The 24,290-nt window shown below is 42.4% G+C and overlaps 3 protein-coding genes across 3 annotated transcripts in view; 2 read left to right on the plus strand and 1 right to left on the minus strand.

The window, feature by feature from the left end:
• Window positions 1-1,436, plus strand: part of LOC121537954 (inter-alpha-trypsin inhibitor heavy chain H6-like) — a 31,597-nt gene extending 30,161 nt beyond the window's left edge. The window contains exon 18 of the mRNA XM_041845628.1: window positions 3-1,436. Coding sequence (XP_041701562.1) covers window positions 3-262 — 260 coding nt within the window. The 3' untranslated portion in view covers window positions 263-1,436. The remainder of the gene's footprint in view (window positions 1-2) is intronic.
• On the minus strand, window positions 1,177-11,979 carry LOC121537957 (rab GDP dissociation inhibitor alpha). The gene is made up of 11 exons (XM_041845632.2): window positions 11,684-11,979; window positions 10,712-10,819; window positions 10,372-10,471; window positions 9,897-10,031; window positions 9,537-9,735; window positions 9,212-9,343; window positions 8,884-8,983; window positions 8,375-8,546; window positions 7,904-8,048; window positions 4,515-4,569; window positions 1,177-4,395 (listed from the first exon to the last, which is right to left on the minus strand). Exons 1-11 carry the CDS (start codon window positions 11,726-11,728, stop codon window positions 4,243-4,245), a joined length of 1,344 nt encoding a protein of 447 aa, XP_041701566.2. The 5' UTR covers window positions 11,729-11,979; the 3' UTR covers window positions 1,177-4,242.
• A 1,455-nt stretch (window positions 11,980-13,434) lies between these two features.
• Window positions 13,435-22,703, plus strand: LOC121537958 (V-type proton ATPase subunit S1). Its single transcript, XM_041845633.2, has 10 exons — window positions 13,435-13,716; window positions 14,002-14,128; window positions 16,447-16,521; window positions 16,724-16,917; window positions 17,039-17,076; window positions 19,673-19,758; window positions 19,951-20,195; window positions 20,793-20,846; window positions 21,059-21,290; window positions 21,501-22,703. Exons 1-10 carry the CDS (start codon window positions 13,592-13,594, stop codon window positions 21,714-21,716), a joined length of 1,392 nt encoding a protein of 463 aa, XP_041701567.1. The 5' UTR covers window positions 13,435-13,591; the 3' UTR covers window positions 21,717-22,703.
• The last annotated feature ends 1,587 nt before the right edge of the window (window positions 22,704-24,290 follow it).

The following is a 24,290-nucleotide window of genomic DNA, read 5'->3' on the forward strand; positions in this document are numbered from 1 at the left end:
AGGCCAGTTTCAGCATGCTGACATGAGTGTCACACCGATAAAGGACCCTCATGACACACTGCCCCATCCCAGTAAAGAGAGGGTGCTGTCCAGGGGGGTGCTGAGGTGGGGGGCGATACACATGCCCGTCACCCTACAGGACAAAACCCTGAAGGACACCGTGAGGAAAGGTCATCTGGGCAGGTGTTGGGTCGTGCCCAAGGCGCAGGTGGAGAGACTGCTGAGGCATCCCTACCAGAGCTATGTGGTGGATCACCTGTAAATACTCACTGGCTCTTTTCAAATGTCCATCCTAGCACACTACTTAGAATACAATACATGCCTAATTCATTGCTTTATATTAAGTGGTATGCTAGTATGGAGATTGGAACCGAGACACTCATCTAGCTATCCCCTCCACCTCAAAGCTGGGTAGCTCAGGCCATGGGAAACTACAGTGTCTCTGTAAGGACAAACAGCACTGGGACTAGGGTGCTGCTGGCTAGCCTTCCATACCGATGTCACATAGTGGGTTATTACTCTCTCTTCTGAGAGCACCGGTGGCAGTGTGCATGAATGCATATTCATGATTATGAAAAAGAGAGTGAGAGAAAGAGAGAACAAGAGAGACAAATACAATGAGAGACAATGAGAAAAGAGTGCGACAAAGAGAGACAGAGAGACAGAGGGAGAGACAGAGAGTCCAGTAAGTATGCTAAAGAATGATGAGGTAATTCACACAGGTGTCAGACATTAATAAATAAAGGAGATGGGATGATGTCATTGCACCAGTCCTTTCTGAAACAACAATAGTGACAGACTTCTCCTTCTGCTGTTAACAATGCAACAGTAAGATATCTTCATTTTCTGTATACTTCTGCAGACAAATGCTGCTTGATTTTCACATACAGCTAATTCCAAACTCTCGTTCACACAAATCATGTTTCATAAGTACTTTTATAATTCCAATGTTATAACAAATATATTAATAGATCATTTGATTTGAGCAATGTGGAATTTTATAAACAGTGTCAGAGTTGTATTTTTGTTGTGAAGTATAAGTATGTATATTCCTAAAATGACTAAATCTTATAAAAGATTGTCTATGGAACTCGTTTTGGTCTTATTGGGGTAGGTAGTTTTACACAGAAAATGATTTATTTCTGTTAAAACACATTGACACTCAGACACTTTGGATTTGACTTTTCAGGTTTGCCATGTGCTTTTAATTTTTTTCTATCATTTCGATCATAGTTGAATTCATTTGATTTGTTTGTTACACAAGACATTATTAAGCATTGTTCACATCCTAGTGATCAAACAAAGGACTGTAAGTCGTTTACTACTCAGTCTTCCCTATGTTTTCCTCAACGTCAAGGGATGTCATCAATAATATTAGTCAAAGGCCAAAACAATTAAATGAATACAGTAAACCACAGTTTAGGCTTTTGTTAAAATAAAATAAAAAGAGAAGACAGTGTCTGGTGAGGAAGGGATAAATGTCCAAATATAACTAGGTACGCTTGCAGAGTAAACTCAATACTATTCACCAAGCTAACATGAGTCCAGTATGAAATTCACACAATGTTAAAACTGTGCACAGTCTGAAACTGTAGAAATTAGTCTAAAAGATGACTGGACTAAAAGGTTGAAAGCTTAATTGAACCCTATGATTGAGGACCAGGCTGTTGCTATTGTCCTACCGTCCTCCATCACAACCTGTTATAAGACCTGTTCATGTTTAACCCATGTAAAACTGTAATAATAACCACTAAATCAGGTCAAACATGATACATGACACAGCAAATAACAACAAAGCTAAAACAATGAAGTCGGCATATATGCATCACTTTGAGATCAGTTACGTTATGATAATATAACAAACTAATAGCAGAGAAGCATATTCAGCATTACCTTCCATCACAATAACGTCAGTGAAATCAAATAAATAAGAGCATTGTACTAATAAGACACATAAAGCCACCCCAAATATGTGATAACTGAGGGGTTTAGAGATATAGGTATAGAGGGACTACAGGAAGGGATGCGCAATAATTCCCACTAAGGTCCTCCATGTTACTGTAATCGTATTTGAAGGGAAAGGTTGTGGCATCTATCTCAGCATTGCTGCCCACAATTGATATGTACTGTACTGTAAATAACTGACCAAGCTGCAGATCCAAACCTCAAAACAAAATGTCATGCCTGGAAACATATAGATGAAGAGAACACAGCTAACACCAAAGGGTCTGACAGAATGGAGGTTAAGAGTCGCTACAATGGAGGAGACTCACATTACGGCCCAGCCAAGTCCACAGAACCATAGGATTTACTAGACCATAGAAATAGAATGAATAGAATTCTAAGATTCTATCTCTATGTTATAGTAGACTATGTGGGTGGTAGTTAGTGGAAATACAATGTTCACAGTTAGCAGTCATGAAAGACACAAGACATTTGCAGCATCAAGTCAACCAACTGACATTAATATCCCTCTAAGCACAGGAATGATCTACAGATAACATTGTTTTTAAATATAATGAAATGATCCAATTATTTAAGAACCCAAACATATTGGATAAGACCCCAAATTAAGGCTAAAACCAAGTAAAAGCAATTGGTTCATACTCTGGGGAGGCACTTCATATAGAGGCCTCAGGACTTTTTGTAATGGTGCATTCTGTTAAGTGTTTTACATTTTGGGAGTGTCCGCTTTTCCCTCCACTTGCTACTGTAAGGTTGCCTAGCAGGAGTCCAAAGGGAATTAGTCTCTCTGTGTGACATACACAACAAGGGTTAGTTAGACCACAACAATGATCTGGAGCTTCCTTTCACTACAAGCCGAGAGTTCAGTCTTCCTTCTTTCACACAAAAGCAATACTTTCCTGATCTCAAGTCTGCGACAGTCCCTAACTACATTAGGTCTTCTCACCTTCTTCATCGTATCTCAACATGTAGTGATCTGATTTACCTTTTGAGTAAAACTTGGTTAGTGCTATACGGGATCATTGGGACATCCCTACCCTAAACCTAACTATAACCACAACCCTTACCTAACCCTAAGCTTAACCCTTACCTTAACCATTTCAACTTCAATGGGGACGTCCCAAGGACCCTGTTTAGACTTTCTCATTTAATGAAAAACGTATTCATGTAACCTCACCAACATGCCTAGCCTCCAGACAGACCCTCACTGTAACCGTCCTCTCTCACTCTTCTACACAACACATTCCCTTTTCAGTTTGACCTCATAAAGTCCACTTCAGAGTATTACAGTCCATGTTTCCATTTCAAATTCAGTAAACTTCATAACTTCAGCAAGTGAAAATGTGCAACAAATATTGAGAAATAAAACCCTTAACAATTAAAAAAAGAAAGAACGTAAACCATTCAAATCATAACTTTGACTTCACACAACAAACAGAGAAATAAAACGTGGTTTTAGGGACAACAGAACAGTTAGCCACCGGTTAGCTTGCCTGCTAGCACAGAGAACTCAACAGCACTGCAAAGTGAGCACTATCAGTTTGACAGAACAGCCTATTGATATAATAACTTTTCATTTTAAAACATTTTGTCTGACCGAGAGAGAGATTTGCCGAAAAAAGAGCAGTTGTCTATTTAATAAGTAACACAGGTAAAAGACCAGTAAGTAGGAAGAGAACACAGTGAAAGCAGGGTTGATAGAATGGAATGATCAGTGTGAGAATGGCCAAGCCTTCAGAACGCTGCCGCGTCATCATGTTCTATGTACAATACTACTGTGTATGCATGCATGTCGAAAAGTGAAAAGACTTTTGAAATTGCAACGACAATGAATAGGTCTACCTCTAATGATCATAGTTTAGACATGTAGTTTAAAATGGAATGAGAGACCATATCAACCCTGCCTTTCAGTGAGAGATAGAGATAGGGAATGTGAGTCTTGGAACAATGTGTGCGTGCTGTGTGTGTGTTTTAAATATGTTTGAGTACGGAGACCTCAGAAGAGGGTGGGAGAAAAAAGGAGGACAATAACCGAAAGGCAGAACCACACTGTCTACTCTAGAACCTTCTAGAACTCTCCTGAACACTCCCACCATCTCCCATATACAGTACCCTACCCAGTACCCTGCCCCTACAATCTGTAAATGATCTAACTCTTTACCCCTTTGTACTCTTTACCCTGCCCTCAACCACCTCAACCATATGTGCTGCTTTCTTCCATGAACCCCCTCTTCACTCCCTTCTCTGCCCCGCCCTCTCCCTGATGACCCTCCCTCCTCATTGCTCACCCTCCCCAAACACATCGTTCTGTTTGCGTTTCATGTTCTCAAAGTCAAAGTCGCTTCCGGTCATACGCTTGTAGATGTCCTTGATGTCGTTGCAGGTGGTCTCGAAGTGAGTGGTGGCGTCGTAGGCTGACGAGGCAAATATCTGAACGAGACATAAAATCACAAAAAAAAAATTTCACTCCACTGCCTTGTCCTAAAACATGTCTCAGAAAGGTGAGGTTTTAGCAATATAGAAGGTATATCTAGATGTGTTTGACTCACCTGGCTCTCAGTACCATCATCTGTGGGCTCATAGAGGTCACTGAGGGACACAAACCTACAGATAAAGAGGGAAGATGTCAGTCATTGACTTACAAAAGCCTCCTTACTGCTATTAATTACATTCATTTGTGATAGCACACATCGTACGAGCTGAGTTTTGGACAGTGATGAAACAACACAAGATATACAGTATAATATAATATATATAAATATATAATATGTAAGTCGCTCTGGATAAGAGTGTCTGCTAAATGACTAAAATGTCAATGTCAATGTAAATAAATAAATATATATATATATATATACAGTACCAGTCAAAAGTTTGGACACACCTACTCATTCAAGGGTTTTTCTTTATTTTTTTACTATTTTCTACATTGCCATCTTCATTAAATAGTACCCGCAAAACACCAGTCTCAACGTCAACCGTGAAGAGGCGACTCCGGGATGCTGACCTTCTAGGCAGAGTTGCAAAGAAAAAGCCATAGCTCAGACTGCCCATCTTCATCTTTTATTTTTATTGGCCAGTCTAAGATATGGCTTTTTCTTTGCAACTCTGCCTAGAAGGTCAGCATCCCGGAGTCGCCTCTTCACGGTTGACGTTGAGACTGGTGTTTTGCGGGTACTATTTAATGAAGATGCCAATGTAGAAAATAGTAAAAAATTAAGAAAAACCCTTGAATGAGTAGTTGAGGACCTGTGAGGTGCCTGTTTCTCAAACTAGACACTCTAATGTATTTGTCATCTTGCTTGCTCAGTTGTGCACCGGGGCCTCCCACTCCTCTTTCTATTCTGGTTAGAGCCAGTTTAAGCTGTTCTGTGAAGGGAGTAGTACACATCGTTGTACGAGATCTTCAGTTTCTTGGCAATTTCTCGCATGGAATAGCCTTCATTTCTCAGAACAAGAATAGACTGACGGGTTTCAGAAGAAAGTTATTTGTTTCTGGCCATTTTGAGCCTGTAATCGAACCCACAATTGCTGATGCTCCAAATACTCAACTAGTCTCAAGAAGGTCAGTTTTATTGCTTCGTTAATCAGCACAACAGTTTTCAGCTGTGCTAACATAATTGCAAAAGGGTTTTCTAATGATCAATTAGCCTTTTAAAATGATAAACTTGGATTAGCAAACACAACGTGCCATTGTAAAACAGGACTGATGGTTGCTGATAATGGGCCTCTGTACGCCTATGTAGATATTCCATTAAAAAGCAGCCGTTTCCAGCTACAACAGACATTTACAACATTAACAATGTCTACACTGTATTTCTGATCAATTTTATGTTATTTTAATGGACAAAAATGCTTTTCTTTCGAAAACAAGGACATTTCTAAGTGACCCCAATCTTTTGAACGGTAGTGTATATATAATATATATATATAATATATGCCATTTAGCAGACGCTTTTATCCAAAGCGACTTACAGTCATGCATGCATAAATGTTATGTATGGGTGGTCCCGGGAATTGAACCCACTATCCTGGTGTTGCAAGCACCATATGATCTACCAATTGAGCTACAGAGGACCAAGACAATCAGAGAAGAGGTAGTAGAGAGGAAGAAGAGGTAGTAGAGAGGAGGAAGAGGGAGTAGAGAGGAGGAAGAGGGAGTAGAGAGGAGGAAGAGGGAGTAGAAAGGAAGAAGAGGGAGTAGAGAGGAGGAAGAGGGAGTAGAGAGGAAGAAGAGGTAGTAGAGAGGAGGAAGAGGTAGTAGAAAGGAAGAAGAGGTAGTAGAGAGGAGGAAGAGGGAGTAGAGAGAAGGAAGAGGGAGTAGAGAGGAGGAAGAGGGAGTAGAGAGGAAGAAGAGGGAGTAGAGAGGAGGAAGATGGAGTAGAGAGGAGGAAGATGGAGTAGAAAGGAAGAAGAGGGAGTAGATAGAAGGAAGAGGAAGTAGAGAGGAAGAATAGGGAGTAGAGAGGAGGAAGATGGAGTAGTAAGGAAGAAGAGGGAGTAGATAGGAGGAAGAGGAAGTAGAGAGGAAGAAGAGGGAGTAGAGAGGAAAAAGAGGGAATAGAGAGGAGGAAGAGGGAGTAGAGAGGAGGAAGAGGGAGTAGAGAGGAGGAAGAGGGAGTAGAGAGGAAAAAGAGGGAGTAGAGAGGAGGAAGAGGGAGTAGAGAGGAGGAAGAGGGAGTAGAGAGGAGGAAGAGGGAGTAGAGAGAAGGAAGAGGGAGTAGAGAGGAGGAAGAGGGAGTAGAGAGAAGGAAGAGGTAGTAGAGAGGAGGAAGAGGGAGTAGAGAGGAAGAAGAGGGAGTAGAGAGGAGGAAGAGGGAGTAGAGAGAAGGAAGAGGGAGTAGAGAGGAGGAGGGGAGAGAGAAGGAAGAGGGAGTAGAGAGGAGGAAGAGGGAGTAGAGAGGAGGAAGAGGTAGTAGATAGGAGGAAGAGGGAGTAGAGAGGACGAAGAGGGAGTAGAGAGGAGGAAGAGGGAGTAGAGAGAAGGAAGAGGGAGTAAAGAGGAGGAAGAGGGAGTAGAGAGGAGGAAGAGGGAGTAGAGAGAAGGAAGAGGGAGTAGAGAGGAGGAAATGGGAGTAGAGAGGAGGAAGAGGGAGTAGAGAGAATGAAGAGGGAGTAGAGAGGAGGAAGAGGGAGTAGAGAGGAGGAAGAGGGAGTAGAGAGGAGGAAGAGATAGTAGAGAGGAGGAAGAGGGAGTAGAGAGGAGGAAGAGGTAGTAGAGATGAGGAAGAGGGAGTAGAGAGGAGGAAGAGGTAGTAGAGAGGAGGAAGAGGGAGTAGAGAGGATGAAGAGGGAGTAGAGAGGAAGAGGGAGTAGAGAGGAGGAAGAGGGAGTAGAGAGGAGGAAGAGGTAGTAGAGAGGAGGAAGAGATAGTAGAGAGGAGGAAGAGGGAGTAGAGAGGAGGAAGAGGTAGTAGAGAGGAGGAAGAGGGAGTAGAGAGGAGGAAGAGGGAGTAGAGAGGAGGAAGAGGGAGTAGAGAGGAGGAAGAGGTAGTAGAGAGGAGGAAGAGGGAGTAGAGAGGAGGAAGAGGTAGTAGAGAGGAAGAGGGAGTAGAGAGGAGGAAGAGGGAGTAGAGAGGAGGAAGAGGGAGTAGAGAGGAGGAAGAGGGAGTAGAGAGGAGGAAGAGGTAGTAGAGAGGAGGAAGAGGGAGTAGAGAGGAGGAAGAGGGAGTAGAGAGGAGGAAGAGGGAGTAGAGAGGAGGAAGAGGGAGTAGAGAGGAGGAAGAGGGAGTAGAGAGGAGGAAGAGGGAGTAGAGAGGAGGAAGAGGGAGTAGAGAGGAGGAAGAGGTAGTAGAGAGGAGGAAGAGGGAGTAGAGAGGAGGAAGAGGGAGTAGAGAGAAGGAAGAGGTAGTAGAGAGGAGGAAGAGGGAGTAGAGAGGAGGAAGAGGTAGTAGAGAGGAGGAAGAGGGAGTAGAGAGGAGGAAGAGGGAGTAGAGACATACTTCTGGTCAATGGGCTCCAGCAGCTCCAGAGCAGGCTCTATCTCAGCCTCAGGCTCATTGGTCTCCACGGTGGTGCTGACAATGGCGATGTACTTCCCCTGGGCCGCCACATTGTGGGCGTAGGAGATCATACACACGTAGATGTCTGGAGGACAGAACACAAGTTAGATCAGTTCAGGGATAAGGAAAAGGTCTTGATGAATTCAAAGGTAGACGTAGACATACAGTATATACTGTATAAGACATATATTATTCAGTATAAAATATGCTCTGTGGCAGTCACTTTGCTTTTCTGGTACCTAATTATGTATTCAATTGAGATTTTACAATTTGACTTTTCTAGACTTTTTCACTCTCCAACAACACGGCTTTTATAATTTATGTGAGGTAAACTTACTGGTAGAGAGAACATATGACAATAGGAAGTCAGAAACATCCCATCTTAGTCAACAAATTTGGTCCACCCCTCACCTGACTTGCGGTTGACCTGGTTCTGAGGGATGATGATCTGACAGGAGTTGGCATCGTTGGTGTCCTTGATGGGGTGGCTGAGGATGCAAATGACCCTGATCACCTGGCCTGCCTTCCGCACGCGGTCCTGGATGTAGCTGGGGTCACAGATCAGCTGTTTGCACCGAGCCACCTGACAAGGGAAGGACAACATAGAAGACAACAGTGTCAATCTAACATACTGTATTTTCTCTCTTCTACCAATTGTATATGTGCAGGTATTGTTCACTTTTCTTCAGTGCATTATCAATAGTCTTGACTACTTTACTATATGGTAAAGAGATTGGATCTTATAGACATATTAGATTGTGATTTTATAGATAGATTAGATTGTGATTTTATAGAACTGATTAGATTAGATTGTGATTTTATAGAACTGATTAGATTGTGATTTTATAGATAGTTCAGGTTGTGATTTTATAGATAGATTAGATTGTGATTTTATAGAACTGATTAGATTGTGATTTTACCTCTCCCTCAGACTTCACTCCCACCACATGACCATCCTCCATCACTATCTCCTCCACTGGTTTGTTGAGCATGTAGGTTCCTCCATAAATTGCACTCAACCTAACAATGTATGAGAGAGAGACTATGAATGATACTTTATTATAAATATGCTAATAATAGGCTAATACACTATTGAAGACGTTTAACATTTACAATTTAGTCAGTTAGCTTTAGCAGACTATTTTATCCTTATCCTGAGTGACTTAAGATCAGAATTCAACATGAACAGCTTTGTCTTACTAAAGAACGGACATAGAGATTTAGGGATTACAAATGTAACACACAGACCTGGCGAATCCTTGAGGCAGCTCCCCTAGGCCATAGAGGGGGTACAGGTAGGGGCTCTTCCCATATCGGGCCAGGGATTCACTGTACAGCTTGATGCGATTTATGGTCTCCAAACAGGGCACATCAAGGTAGCTGGAGAAAGGGAGACACATGATCAATAGGAGTCAGGGTATGGGTCAATTCCATTTCAATTCAGGAAGTGCACTAAAATTAAAATTTCCTCAATGCTTTTCAATGCATGAACTTGGAATTTCAGTTTACTTCCTGATAGGGGTAATAATGCCTAATCTAATTAGTGACTAGTAATCGATCTAAGTGCTCTTACTCGTCTGTCCTGTAGAGGGCCAGGGCGTGGCCAGTGAAGTCGATGACATCCTGACCCAGGTCAAACTTCTTGTACACATCTCTCATTGTGGTGACTTTGGGGTCGACGCCCTCGAAGGTCTTAGGGTCGTTCTCGTCAAAGTTGGCCACAAACACTAGGAATTTTCGGAACCTTCTCTTCTCAAACATACCCATAAGATCTGGAGGACACGTGATAAAAACAAATGTGAAAGCTCTGCCTCATATACGATACTATACTGTATATATAGCAGGAAAACGTTAATAAATGTCAAACATGATGGTACATATAGCGAACTCACAACACGATCTAAAGTACAGTTTACTGTATATTCAAACTTACTTGAAGCTAGCGCCTCAGTCTCAGTTGAGGGCACCTTGTAGATCTTTCCTCCCTTGTACACAAAACTACCCTCCACTACTTTGAAGTCCAGGTATCGTGTCACTTCTGTGTATAGCAGCATCTTCACAAGCTGACCTGTTTTATTGGATTGACAGACAGAAAGGATGGTCTTCATTTAATAACTTCAAGGTATCACCATGTTTCATCAACAGCCATGTCATATTTTGCTTTATTGGTATCATGATGGCGATTTGCATTTTTTCTTGGGTAAATTCTACTTCCTACTTATCCTCATTATGTGGTGATGGTCTGCATACATGAATACGTTGAGTAACTGAGCCACATGATTTATGATTGAGGCTATTGGTGTACTGGTTGGTTCTGTATGTATCGATTGGTAACAGGAATATTCATTCATCTAATGGTTTTAATGGTATCTCTCATGTGCAAAAAATAAAATAATCCCACAACTGACCATTGGCCATAAGAAATTTGGGGATGAGGTCCACATTCCAGTCTCTTCCACGACCCATAGACTCTGGAGGGCTGTCAGGCAGCTCAAACCGCTTGTACAGCTGTGGAAGGGAAATATATGCACGAGTGAAAACATCAATAAAGACTCTTACTACTCTTACAAATGTAAAACCATTAACCTGGGGCAGAAGTGACAGGAAAATACAGGAGAATAAAATATCTGATTTAAACCATAGAGGACTGGGTGGAACACTGGAATATATGAAATATGATTGAATATTTGAGTGGATATTGACACACAAAATGATGACCATTAGATCCACAATGTTCCCAGCCCTTACCTCTTCCAGAGGGGTGATAGAGGAGCTTTCACCTCCATAGTAGGGGTTCCTGTCCATGTGCAGAACTTTCTTTCCATTCACAGACATGATCCCAGAGAGGATGCATTCCTAAAACAAAATGAAAGGCAAAATATGAATCAACATTTGTATTAAAAAAGCAATTGTGTGTGTGTGTGTGTGTGTATGAGGAGGGAGAGATAGGTAGAGAGAGAGAGAGGGGGGGGTGTAAGAGGGAGGGACAAGATGTACGCAAGCGCCATCTGAGGCATAACAATAATACTGTACTAATAATAAAATAATACTAATATTCCTATTCATAAAAAAACGAACAATTGTAGTATAAATAAAGAAAATACAATTTTTATCTCTTTGCATCTGCCAACCCAAATTAAATGAGTGTAGTGGATATTGTTCATATCCAGGCTAAATCATTAACTGTCTGCACTAAAAAAAGATTATTTTATGACATGTATATCGTCCATCGTACTCGTAAAATGTCGGCTTTGTCTTATTGTAAACTCTGTACACATTTGCCTCGAATATGGAACTGGGTGTGATGACTGAGGCGAGTCTACGAAACATTATACAGTACTAGGGAGAGGTTCTATTTATATTAAACCATTCCCAGACCTGCGCAAATGCTGTTCAATGAAGGCCACTACACCTTCACTCTGGGGCTACGCCTAAAGATGCTGCACAACGAATGAACAATGTATTGACAACACAAATGTATCCAAATAAATTGTTGCCTAATTGTATCCATTATTCAATGATATCGTATCAGCTTTGGGGCAGATAGGCTTTTTACCATCAAATTTTCCTAAAGTCAGCCAGGGATGCAGATGTTCCTATCAATTGCATTATTGGATGAATAAGGAAACATTGGCAAACTTCATAAATGTAAAGTTTAGTTTGCTACATCACCAAGCCAAGCCTTAATATGAAGCAAATCAAATTGATTAGCCTACTTACCGTGAGTCCGGTGCCCAAAACGATCACATCATATTCCTCATCCATATTGTATAACCGCCTCTCCTGTCTCGCCCTCTTTTGCCTTGTGGAATTTCAGGGAATTGGCAGAAAAAGAAACCAAGTGGAAGAACGGACGCAATTTATCGCAAATGTATGTTGGTTAGATGCCGTTTTAAGTTAGTATGTATTCATTTATAATCAGTTATCATTTCTAATTGGAATATGGTCCACACACTGTCACCAGCGAGAACGACCAAAGATGGCCCTGACCGTGGAACGCTGTGGAACAGCAATGATACATTCGCGTCGGAAAGTAGTGCACATCCCTTGCGTCTGCTCCTCACACTAGGCTACACCCCTAGTCTCATAACTGACGAAACAGAGAAACCTCAAACCGTCCCTCCTCACGTTTAAACAGTTATGTTATTGTATGTTTACGCTATTCATAAAAAGGCTAGATTTGTTTCTCTTTTTTTTACTTTTTCAATTATCTTCTATTGTCTGATTAGACTCTAATGTGTGCGTTTTTATTTATTTTTCCCCTTCAGTCCTTTTCATTGAGGTAGTTGCATCAATTGCGGATGCAGTGGTATTCCTCCGCCAACACTGCTGTTATGAAAAAGCTCAGAAGACTGATAGAAGACTGAAAATAGTTACCGGTAGCTATGTCTTCAATGGGCCTAGTCAACTGGGCGTGTTTATAGGCTAAAAGTAACATCAGCTGTGTAGGCTAAAGTATGACATAATATTAATCTTGCTCATGGAGGCATTATGTTGGCTACTTTGTGTAGCCTATTTATGGTGGCATATAAAAAAAACATTCATTTTAGCCCTATAGGCTAAATCCTCCTCAAGATTAGACACACATGAACATGTCCAACTGCCTACTTATTTATACTATAAGACCACCATATTTAAATAGGTCTAGGGGCCCCCTACATATTGACCATATCGATGAATGACAGCAACGAAAACGAAGTCCGGAAATATGCGCACGCTAGCTGTCACTCATATCAGCATTAATGTGACCTGCTCTGACTGGCAACTCAGGTCCTCGTTTCAGGACCACGGAGAGCTCCGCAGGTTTCTTGGACAACAAAGCGCCATGTTTACTTTGAAAGTCCCATATTATGCAACAATATTCTGAGATTAGGCCTAATGAGGGGCCTAAAATAAATATCCTTGCAATTACTTTATCAGATGTTCACAGATAGACGTTTTGACAGGCCTACAATAAATAGTCATTCGTTGCTAGGAATCAAAGGCTAATCATAACCTAATGATTACATCATCTTACAGATCTTTATCTAATTTTATGAAATCTCGAATATTGTGGTGATAAATCATTTGCAAAATAATCTGGCTTTATTGGGCTATTTTGGGCTATTTTCTTATTTGCCTACTGCAACTAGTGTTACTGCTTGGCCCCAAAAAAACAGTTTGATTATCATTGAATTGGGTTACTATTTCCCAGTAAATAGTTTATGTAAGATCGATGTGGCCTTTGTAAGTGTCTTTGCTCTTGGGCAGGGCCGGGGTGCGTTCCGTTCGCGTCAACGTTTGCTACGTTGCGTGATGGTTTACTGAACGACACGTTTCGCCAAAGCAGTGCGCGCAGTTTTTTTAACAGCCTGAGGTACGTTTGCTCCCGTTTGGTGGGTGTGGCCTGGCGGGGTGTGGCCTGATACATATGCTACACTTACACACTGAGGTATAGTAAGAACCATATGGTAACTGCCCTCTGGGTGACCATAATCACAACGTTTTTCAACTGGTGGTTCAGTCGAGTACCGGCTTCGTTGAATTCAACGAGCAGGAAGTGTTCCACTGAAGCACATGACAGTCAGCTGATTTAATCAAATCGTTTTACCCCACGTGACTTGGACTTTACGGAAAAGAAATCTGACGATGGCAGGATCCGAGTCGTCAAGTAAAATGCGTACTAAAATTGCCTTTATTGCTCTTTTATTTTCCCTGTTATCGACTGGAAGTTGCAGCAGTCAGGTACCACTTGTAATGTGGTCCAGTGATGGGTAAATATGTTAGTTTGAAAGCGAAGGGATTTTGAGCACTGTGCTAACTTTATCTATCATGCTAAGCTAACCATTCCAGCTGGATTGCTAGCTAGCATAGCTATACTCACTTTTATAAGACAACGTTATAATGCTAAAGGCATTAGTACCCTTTCAGATATCATTGGGTCTTTATTAGGTATTGCTAATCATTGCCGTGTTAGTTGTTGATTTGAGTCTAACTTTGGTAGTTAGATGTACTGTTATTCTGTTGAGATAATATTATGATGTTGTTCATCTTTCCAGGTACACCTTGCCACCCCTGGCATCTCCCGCTGCTGGTCACATAATATCTAATGTCCAGCTGATGTCCTACCTAAACTCTGCTCTTGGGTCTGCCCCACACAACGTGCTGCTCTTCCTACAGGACAAGGTCAGGACTGAGATTAATCATATAATTGTATTCAGTTGTACCACGTAGAAGTGTCTACTACTTGGCAAAGACTATTTAAAGCTGGGTCACATAGTATGCAATGCCAGTTATATACTGTAATGTCAAAGCTGTACTCTTGCTTTAGGGACCAGTAGTGCAGAGCTTGGCCAGCTACAGTACAGTAACCCACTTGTGATGCCCTGTCCTGGTGTCCTGTCCTGGTGTCCTGGTGTCCTGTCCTGGTGTTTCCCACTCTGGTGTCCTGTCCTGGTGTTTCCCACTCTGGTGTCCTGTCCTGGTGTTTCCCACTCTGGTGTCCTGTCCTGGTGTTTCCCACTCTGGTGTCCTGTCCTGGTGTCTCCCACTCTGGTGTCCTGTCCTGGTGTCCTGTCCTGGTGTTTCCCACTCTGGTGTCCTGTCCTGGTGTTTCCCACTCTGGTGTCCTGTCCTGGTGTTTCCCACTCTGGTGTCCTGTCCTGGTGTTTCCCACTCTGGTGTCCTGTCCTGGTGTTTCCCACTCTGGTGTCCTGTCCTGGTGTTTCCCACTCTGGTGTCCTGTCCTGGTGTTTCCCACTCTGGTGTCCTGTCCTGGTGTTTCCCACTCTGGTGTCCTGTCCTGGTGTCCTGTCCTGGTGTTTCCCACTCTGGTGTCCTGTCCTGGTGTCCTGTCCTGGTGTCCTGTCCTGGTGTGTCCTGTCCTGGTGTTTCCCACTCTGGTGTCCTGTCCTGGTGTTTCCCACTCTGGTGTCCTGTCCTGGTGTTTCCCACTCTGGTGTCCTGTCCTGGTGTTTCCCACTCTGGTGTCCTGTCCTGGTGTTTCCCACTCTGGTGTCCTGTCCTGGTGTTTCCCACTCTGGTGTCCTGTCCTGGTGTTTCCCACTCTGGTGTCCTGTCCTGGTGTTTCCCACTCTGGTGTCCTGTCCTGGTGTTTCCCACTCTGGTGTCCTGTCCTGGTGTTTCCCACTCTGGTGTCCTGTCCTGGTGTTTCCCACTCTGGTGACCTGTCCTGGTGTCCTGTCCTGGTGTTTCCCACTCTGGTGTCCTGTCCTGGTGTTTCCCACTCTGGTGTGACAATGCGCCTCAGCCCCACTTCCTCTTTACTTCTTCCTGTTCTCATACCTACCTTTTTCTGCAGGCTAGAATTTCAGATATGTAGTAATAATGAGACTAGCTATGTGTAACAGTGTTGCTTCCGTCCCTCTCCTCGCCCCAACATGGGCTTGAACCGGGGCACATCGACTACATTTTACATTTACATTTTAGTCATGTAGCAGACGTTCTTATCCAGAGCAACTTACAGTTAGTGAGTGCATACTGGAAAATACATAATGCCTATACATAATGCCTAACCAGTAACATACATAATGCCTAACCAGTAACATACATAATGCCTAACCAGTAACATACATAATGCCTAACCAGTAACATACATAATGCCTAACCAGTAACATACATAATGCCTAACCAGTAACATACATAATGCCTAACCAGTCACATACATAATGCCCAACCAGTCACATACATAATGCCCAACCAGTAACATACATAATGCCCAACCAGTAACATACATAATGCCCAACCAGTAACATACATAATACCCAACCAGTAACATACATAATGCCTAAGCACTAAAGTCACCATCGAAGCACCGTTACCCATCGCTCCACAAAAACCGCAGCCCTTGCAGGGCAAGGGAAACAACTACTTCAAGGTCTCGGAGCGAGTGACGTCACCGATTTGAAACGCTACTAGCGCGCACCTCTAACTAGTTAGCCATTTCACACCGGTTACATATGTAACCCCCCTCTTTTACGCTGCTGCTACTCTGTTTATTATCTATGCATAGTCACTTTAATAACTCTACCGACATGTACATATTACCTCAATTACCTCGACTAACCGGTGCCCCCGCACATTGTACCGGTACCCCCTGTATATAGCCTCGCTACTGTTATTTTTACTGCTGCTCTTTAATTATTTGTTACTTTTATTTCGTATAATTTCATATTTAGTGATTTTTTTGTTGTTGTATTCTTTCTTAAAACGGCATTGTTGGTTAAGGGCTTGTAAGTAAGCATTTCACTGTAAGGGCCAGTATGAAAATTTATGCACTCACTAACTGTAAGTCGCTCTGGATAAGAGCGTCTGCTAAATGACTAAAATGTAAATGTAAAATGTCTATTCGGCGCATGTGACAAATAAAATGTGATTTGATTTAAAATATTTTTAGCTTGTTATATTGTACTGTTTTTAATTAATCTCAAACTCTGAAGCAGATGACACTGACATTGTTGTTGATATGTGCATTTTCTACATAGTTGAGCAAAGATGACTTCACAAAGTATGGAGGAGTTTTTGGAAACAAGCAAGACAGTGCCTTTCCCAACCTGGAGGTAAGTATTCTGTCTTTTGAGGTGGGACATGTTATTGAGATACAAATATGATCAGGGCCATAAATCCTCTCAGCGTAGGAATGGTGAATAAGATCGCATGGACAGTGGGGATCTAATCCTACATCAGCACTCCTACTTTGAGACGCTTTGTGAATTTAGACCCAGATGTTTATAACTCATTTTGACTCCATTTCTCTACCAGTCTGCATTACAGTCTTCGTCTTCACCGTTGGTGCTGCCTGCCCTGTCATGGCTAGGTGCTAGTGCGGTCCCAGGCCTACTACAGGAGAAGCTGGGTGTCTCCCCACTCAACGTAGACCCAGACACACTGGAGCATCTCCGCCTCAATGCCTCAGAAAACACTTTGCTGGTTATCAACCTGCCCTATTCTTCTGGGTAGTACAATTAAACCAAATGTTTCCAGGGTTCTGTAGAAATACTTTTTGATTGATTTGTTCACAATCCTACAGTAACTTGAGCATGTATTGTATACTAATGTTCTTCAATTATGTTCCAGTGCTTACCTGTCCTGTAAGGATGTCCTGCGTAACAATGGTACATTTAAGTTTTGGCCATTTGTTGTTCTTTTCAAAATCGTGTTATTTTATGTATTGGTATGTAAAGTACCAGTCAAAAGTACTTTACATACATAAATCGTCTCAGCGTAGGAGTGGTGAGTGGGGATCTAATCCTACATCAGCACTCCTACTTTGAGACGCTTTGTGAATTTAGACCGTGTTATTTTATGTATTGGTATGTAAAGTACCAGTCAAAAGTTTGGACAGATTTGAGATTCTTCAAAGTAGCCACCCTTTGCCTTAATGACAGCTTTGCACACTCTTGGCATTCTCTCAACCAGCTTCATGAGGAATGCTTTTCCAACAGTTTTGAAGGAGTTCCCACATATGCTGAGCACTTGTTGGCTGCTTTTCCTTCACTCTGCGGTCCAACTCATCCCAAACCATCTCAATTGGGTTGAGGTCGGTGATTGTGGAGGCCAGGTCATCTGATGCAGCACTCCATCACTCTCCTTGTTGGTCAAATAGCCCTTACACAGCCTGGAGGTGTGTTTTGGGTCATTGTCCTGTTGAAAAACAAATGATAGTCCCACTAAGCGCAAACCAGATGGGATGGCGTATCGCTGCAGAATGCTGTGGTAGCCATGCTGGTTAAGTGTGCCTTGAATTCTAAATAAATCACAGACAGTGTCACCAGCAAAGCACCATCACACCACCTCCTCCATGCTTCACGGTGGGAACCACACATGCGGAGATCATCTGTTCACCTACTCTGCGTCTCACAAAGATATGGCGGTTGCAACCAAATATCTCAAATTTGGACTCATCAGAACAAAGGACTGATTTCCACTGGTCTAATGTCCATTGCTCATGTTTCTTGGCCCAAGCAAGTCTCTTCTTCTTATTGGTGTCCTTTAGTAGTGGTTTCTTTGCAGCAAATCGACCATGAAGGCCTGATTCACGCAGTCTCCTCTGAACAGTTGATGTTGATGTGTCTGTTACTTGAACTCTGAAGCATTTATTTGGGCTGCAATTTCTGAGGCTGGTATCTCAACTGAACTTATCCTCTGCAGCAGAGGTAACTCTGGGTCTTCCTTTCCTGTGGCGGTCCTCATGAGAGCCAGTTTCATCATAGCGCTTGATGGTTTTTGCAACTGCACTTGAAGAAATTTTAAAAAGTTATTGAAATGTTCCAGATTGACTGACCTTCATGACTTAAAGTAATGATGGACTGTCATTTCTCTTTGCTTATTTGAGCTGTTCTTGCTATAATATTTCAGAATGGCTGTGTATAGGTGCATTGATCGGTAAGCTGCTATGACAATTGACACTTAAATTCAGTGAGGGAGATAAGTCTCCAGCTTCAGAGATTTTTGCAGTTCGTTCCAGTCATTGGCAGCAGAGAACTGGAAGGAATGGCGGCCAAAGGAGGTGTTGGCTTTGGGGATCATGGTCCAAACACACCAAGACAGTTGTGAAGAGGGCACGACAAAGCCTATTCCCCCTCAGGAGACTGAAATGATTTGGCATGGGTCCTCAGATCCTCAAAAAGTTATACAGCTGCACCATCGAGAGCATCCTGACTGGTTGCATCACCGCCTGTTATGGCAACTGCTCGGCCTCCGACCGCAAGGCACTACAGAGTGTAGTGCGTACGGCCCAGTACATCACTGGGGCCAAGCTTCCTGCCATCCAGGACCTCTATACCAGGCGGTGTCAGAGGAAGGCCCTCAACATTGTCAAAGACTCCAGCCACCCTAGTCATAGACTGTTCTCTCTGCTACCACATGGCAAGCGGTACCAGAGCGCCAAGTGTAGGTCCAAAAGGCTTGTTAACAGCTTCTACCCCCAAGCCATAAGACTCCTGAACAGCTAATCATGGCTACTCAGACTATTTACATTGTCCTCCCCCCCCCCCCACCCCCCTCTTTTACGCTGCTGCTACTCTGTTATTTATGCATAGTCACTTTAACTCTACCCACATGTACATATTACCTCAATTACCTTGACTAACCGGTGACCCCGCACATTGACTCTGTACCGGTACCCCCTGTATGTAGCCTCCCTGCTGTTATTTTATTTTACTGCTGCTCTTTAATGATTTGCTATTTTTTACTTTCTTCTTAACTGCATTGTTGGTTAAGGGCTTGTAAGTAAGCATTTCACTGTAAGGTCTACACCTGTTGTATTCGGCGCATGTGGCAAATAAAATGTGATTTGATTTTAAACGCATTAAGAAGGAAAGAAATTCCACAAATTAACTTTTAAGAAGGCACACCTGTTAATTGAAATGCATTCCAGGTGACTACCTCATGAAGCTGGTTAAGAGAATGCCAAGAGTGTGCAAAGCTGTCATCAAGGCAAAGGGTGGCTACTTTGAAGAATCTCAAATATAAAATATATTTTGATTTAACACTTTCTTTGTTACTATATGATTCCATATGTGCTATTTTGTAGTTTTGAGGTCTTTACTATTATTCTACAATGTGGAAAATAGTAAAAATAAAGAAAAACGCTGGAATGAGTAGGTGTGTCCAAACTTTTGGCTGGTATGGTATGTATTCAATAACTTTCTGTGACTCAACAATGTGTCCTGCAGTATGTCTGAGTGATGCATTTTCCGCTCTCCCTAGATGAGGTCATTGGTAAGGTTCTGAGCATCATGAAAGCCCAGAGTGTGCCCTACACCGCCATTTACACTGGACTCAAGCCCTCACGAGTAAAAAAACATAAAAATATGCTTCTAATCTACACCATGTTTCAGCATGTTTTCAGAATTGTTGTTTCTACTGTCCCCTCACCTGACTTGAAATAAAGTGACGTGGTGTACTTTTTGTTATGTTCTATTCATCTTCTCAATAACGTTGTAGCTGTATTTTGATTGTGTTCTTCTCTCCTCCTTGCTCCCTAGGTGATTGAGGAGCCGTCCCTGATTGGCCAGTCTTCTATGAGCCGTTCCTTGCTGCAGGCAGTTGTGGATGAAGTCAAACCTCCTCTGATGTTCAATTCCACCAGAGGCCCTTGCATCATGCTCTGGGCCCAGAATCTCAACGTCAGCTTTAGTGACCAGGAATGGATTGACCTCGGTCCATCGACTTTTGCTCCTGGTGGCTCTGTGAGAACGTCTGGGTCCTTCTGTAATGAAACCAACTCGCAGTGAGCCTGATACTCTCTTTTTACTATGACATGACACTTTTTGCTATGTATTACAGTATAGCAGCAGTATAGTAACATCATTGATACTACAGTATAATGACATCACTGACACCACAGTATAATGACATCATTTATACTACAGTATAGTAGCAGTATAGTAACATAATTGATACTACAGTATAGTCACACCACTGATACTACAGTATAATGACACCACTGATACTACAGTATAATGACACCACTGATACTACAGTATAATGACATCATTGATACTACAGTATAATGACATCATTGATACTACAGTATAATGACATCATTGATACTACAGTATAGTAATATAATTGATACTACATTATAATAGCAGTATAGTAACATCATTGATACTACAGTATAGTAACATCATTGATACTACAGTATAGTAACATCATTGATACTACAGTATAGTAGCAGTATAGTAACATTGATTAGTTGCCTTATGTGTTATAAGTGTTGCATCTTTTAGCACTATCAAATTACCCAGTTGTGTGTTGACCACAATAGGGAATCGGAGCTCTGTGGCGGAGGAATTGGATATTAATCCTATCTTGTCTTTCTCAGGCTTGTCCTTGATTATGGGAGTTCTGTTTCACCTTACAATCCCTTCCGTCTCATGTAAGTAGATAATGTTAACATTTTAAAATAGATTTTGGTATTAATAAAATACAAGTCAAATATCATAGCAGATTATACCAACAAAGTGTAGACCATCCGTTCCTATGAAAATACACCACCTGTATCTATCTTTTCAATGCATGAACAGTTAATTCCTGGACCTTCCCAATCTTATGTCAAGTGTGAGGTTACTAGAGTCTTATAATTTCCAGCTTCTCCATGAGCCAGCGGCGCTACCCTGTGTCTGCACGAAACTGGTTCACCCTGGACACCGTGGAGTTGGTATTCAACACCCTAACAGCCACCTACAATGGCAGCCACGGAATCTATGCCCCGGCAGAGTACTCTTTCCACTGCCAGAATGTCAACAACTTCCGCAATGCACTTCTGGTGCCCCGCAATCAGAATGCAACCCAGTGGAGAATGCTCTTCACTGACTTCCAGGTATGAATGCTTGAATGTCAGCCATGCAAAGGCAAAGAGCCTTTCAATAAACAGGGTTGAACTTCTAGAGTGTTTATTTTTATTTTCTATGCATCCTTTATTTAACCAGGGAAGTCACATTGAGATTCACATATATTTTTCAAGTGAGCCCCTGCTCCAATCCATTGTTACTAATTTTGCCAGCGTCTTGTTCCCCTCATTTCCATCTAGATCCAAGGCTTCAGCATACTGAACGGGACAACAGATTTCTCCTATGCCAGTGACTGTGCTGGCTTCTTCACACCAGGGATCTGGATGGGCCTGATCACCTCTCTGCTGATGCTGTTGATCCTCACCTATGGCCTGCACATGATCATGCAGCTACGCTCCATGGACCGCTTTGACGACCCTAAAGGCCCCTCCATCTCAGTGCCTCAGTCGGAGTAATGAAGACGAGACAATGCCCCCTAGACTGGTCATGCTGTCTTTCATATGACAATGTTGGACCATAGGAGATGGCACCTCACCTAAGTTATAATAATAATAATAATAATAATAATAATAATAATAATAATATAATAATAATAATAATAATAATAGAAGTTATGTTCCCTCCACTTTGATTTGCTCTTGAGTTGTTCAATAAATTCTGTTGTCAGTTGCTTACTTGCTTTAGCCACCGCCCCCGTTCTCTGATTACCAGCTCAGCATTCCCATCCCCTTAGCCTTTATTCTGTGTGTGACCCTTTTTGTCTTACACAAACAGAAAGTCATTTAACAGATGCTCTTATCCAGAGCGACTTACAGGAGCAATTAGGGTTAAGTGCCTTGTGCAAGGGCACATCGACAGATTTTTCACCTAATCAGCTCGGGAATTTGAACCAGCTACCTTTCGGTTACTGGCGCAACGCTCTTAACCTCTAGGCAACCTGCCACCTAAGGTGGTACATTCCATAACTTCTCATAATTTGCACTTGCCCAAAGGAAACTGCATAAAGTACTGTAAATGCTTCCCTTTGGCCTTGATACCTAGTCAGACCACGCATGTGCCAAAGGGGTTTGTTTGTACAAATAATACAGATGATTGTGACAGAGGGAAGCTTTTGGTGCCAATTCAGTGACTGTAATGAATATGATTGCAGCATGTTGTGGGACTGATTGGTTATTTTGCTTGCATTGTAAGTTTCTCAGCTGCTTAATTTAAAGACCAATGCAAGAATTGCCTGTAAATATGAAGTTGAATTTATGTGTGCAGACTTGTGCATTTGACAATGCCTACGCTAAATATTGCTGTTGGAAATGCTTAGTGGGACGAAATGTGAGAAAAGAATGCTGTGCATATTATGCTTTGGTTCAAAAATACTGTTTTACTCAACAATGCTGGCATTTTTTCATTATTGACATCTGTGAAATTGAATTAAAATGTCAAAACTATCAGTGACCCTCATGCCTCGACACATACAAAATAGCGCTCAAATCCAATGCTTTGCCATTCTCTCTCTTAACAATACTAATGTACAGTGCATTAGGAAAGTATTCAGACCCCTTGACATTTGTTACCTCACAGCCTTATTCTAAAATGGATTCAATCGTTTCCCCCCTCATCTACACACAATATCCCATAATGACAAAGCAAAGACAGCTTTTTAGAAATGTTTTCAAATGTATTACAAATAAATATTAAGACCCCTAACTCATTACTTTGTTGAAGCACCTTTGATTACAGCCTCAAGTCCTCTTGGGTATGACGCTACATCCTTGGCACACCTGTATTTGGGGCGTTTCTCCCATTCTTCTCTGCAGATCCTCTTAAACTCTGTCAGGTTGGATGTGGAGCGTCGCTGTGCAGCTATTTTCAGGTCTCTCCATAGATGTTCGATTGGGTTCATGTCTGGGCTCTGGCTGGGCCACTCAAGGACATTCAGAGACTTGAACCCAAAGCCACTCCTGCGTTGTCCTGTTGGAAGGTGAACCTTCGCCACAGTCAGGTCCCGAGCGCCCTGGAGCAGGTTTTCATCAAGGATCTCTCTGTACTTTGCTCCGTTCATCTTTCCCTCTATCCTGACTAAATCAAATGTTATTTGTCACATACGCGTGTTTAGCAGATGTTATAGCGGGTGTAGCGAAATGCTTGTGCTGCTAGCTCCGACAGTGCAGTAATATCTAATAATTTCACAACATATACCTAATACACACAAAACTAGTAAGGAATGGAATTTAAGAAAATATACATATATGGACAAGCAATGACAGAGCGCATTGACTAAAATACAGTAGAATATTATAGAATAAAATGCAGTATATACATATGAGATGAGTAGTGCAAGATATGTAAACATTATTAAAGTGACCGTAAACATTTAAGTGACTAGTGTTCCATTTCTTAAAGTGGCCAGTGATTTCAATAGGCAGCAGCAGCCTCTAATGTGCTAGTGATGGCTATTAAACAGTCTGATGGCCTTGAGATAGAAGCTGTTTTTCATTCTCTCGGTCCCAGCTTTGATGCACCTGTACTGACCTCGCCTTCTGGATGATAGCGGGATGAACAGGCAGTGGCTCGGGTGGTTGATGTCCTTGATGATCTTTTTGGCCTTCCTGTGACATCGGGTGCTGTATGTGTCTTTGAGGGCGGGTAGTTTGCCCCCGATAATGCATTCGGAAGACCGCACCACCCTCTGGAGAGCCCTGCGGTTGCGGGCGGTGCAGTTGACGTACCAGGTGGTGATACAGCCCGACAGGATGCTCTCAATTGTGCATCTTTAAAAGTTTGTGAGGGTTTTAGGTGCCAAGCCGAATTTCTTCAGCCTCCTGAGGTTGAAGAGGCTCTGTTGCGCCTTCTTCACCACACAGTCTGCGTGGGTGGACCATTTCAGTTTGTCGGTGATGTGTACGCCAAGGAACCTGAAGTTTCTCAACTGCGGTCCCGTCGATGTGTATAGGGGGGTGCACCCTCTGCTGTTTCCTGAAGTCCACGATCATCTCCTTTGTTTTGTTGACTAGTCTCCCAGTCCATGCCGCTGA

Source organism: Coregonus clupeaformis, chromosome 24 (genome assembly GCF_020615455.1).
Source record: "Coregonus clupeaformis isolate EN_2021a chromosome 24, ASM2061545v1, whole genome shotgun sequence".
In the NCBI taxonomy this organism is placed as follows: domain Eukaryota; kingdom Metazoa; phylum Chordata; class Actinopteri; order Salmoniformes; family Salmonidae; genus Coregonus; species Coregonus clupeaformis.

Excerpts from the sequence above, each read along its gene's own strand:
- LOC121537957 (XM_041845632.2), bottom strand. The coding sequence starts at position 11,728 with ATGGATGAGGAATATGATGTGATCGTTTTGGGCACCGGACTCACG. Across the intron at positions 10,820-11,683 it reads TTTTGGGCACCGGACTCACG|GAATGCATCCTCTCTGGGAT; the intron begins GTAAGTAGGCTA and ends ATTTTGTTTTAG. Across the intron at positions 8,984-9,211 it reads CTGCCTCAAGGATTCGCCAG|GTTGAGTGCAATTTATGGAG; the intron begins GTCTGTGTGTTA and ends ATACATTGTTAG.
- LOC121537958 (XM_041845633.2), top strand. The coding sequence starts at position 13,592 with ATGGCAGGATCCGAGTCGTCAAGTAAAATGCGTACTAAAATTGCCTTT. Across the intron at positions 13,717-14,001 it reads GTAATGTGGTCCAGTGATGG|GTACACCTTGCCACCCCTGG; the intron begins GTAAATATGTTA and ends TCATCTTTCCAG. Across the intron at positions 16,918-17,038 it reads AACCTGCCCTATTCTTCTGG|TGCTTACCTGTCCTGTAAGG; the intron begins GTAGTACAATTA and ends ATTATGTTCCAG.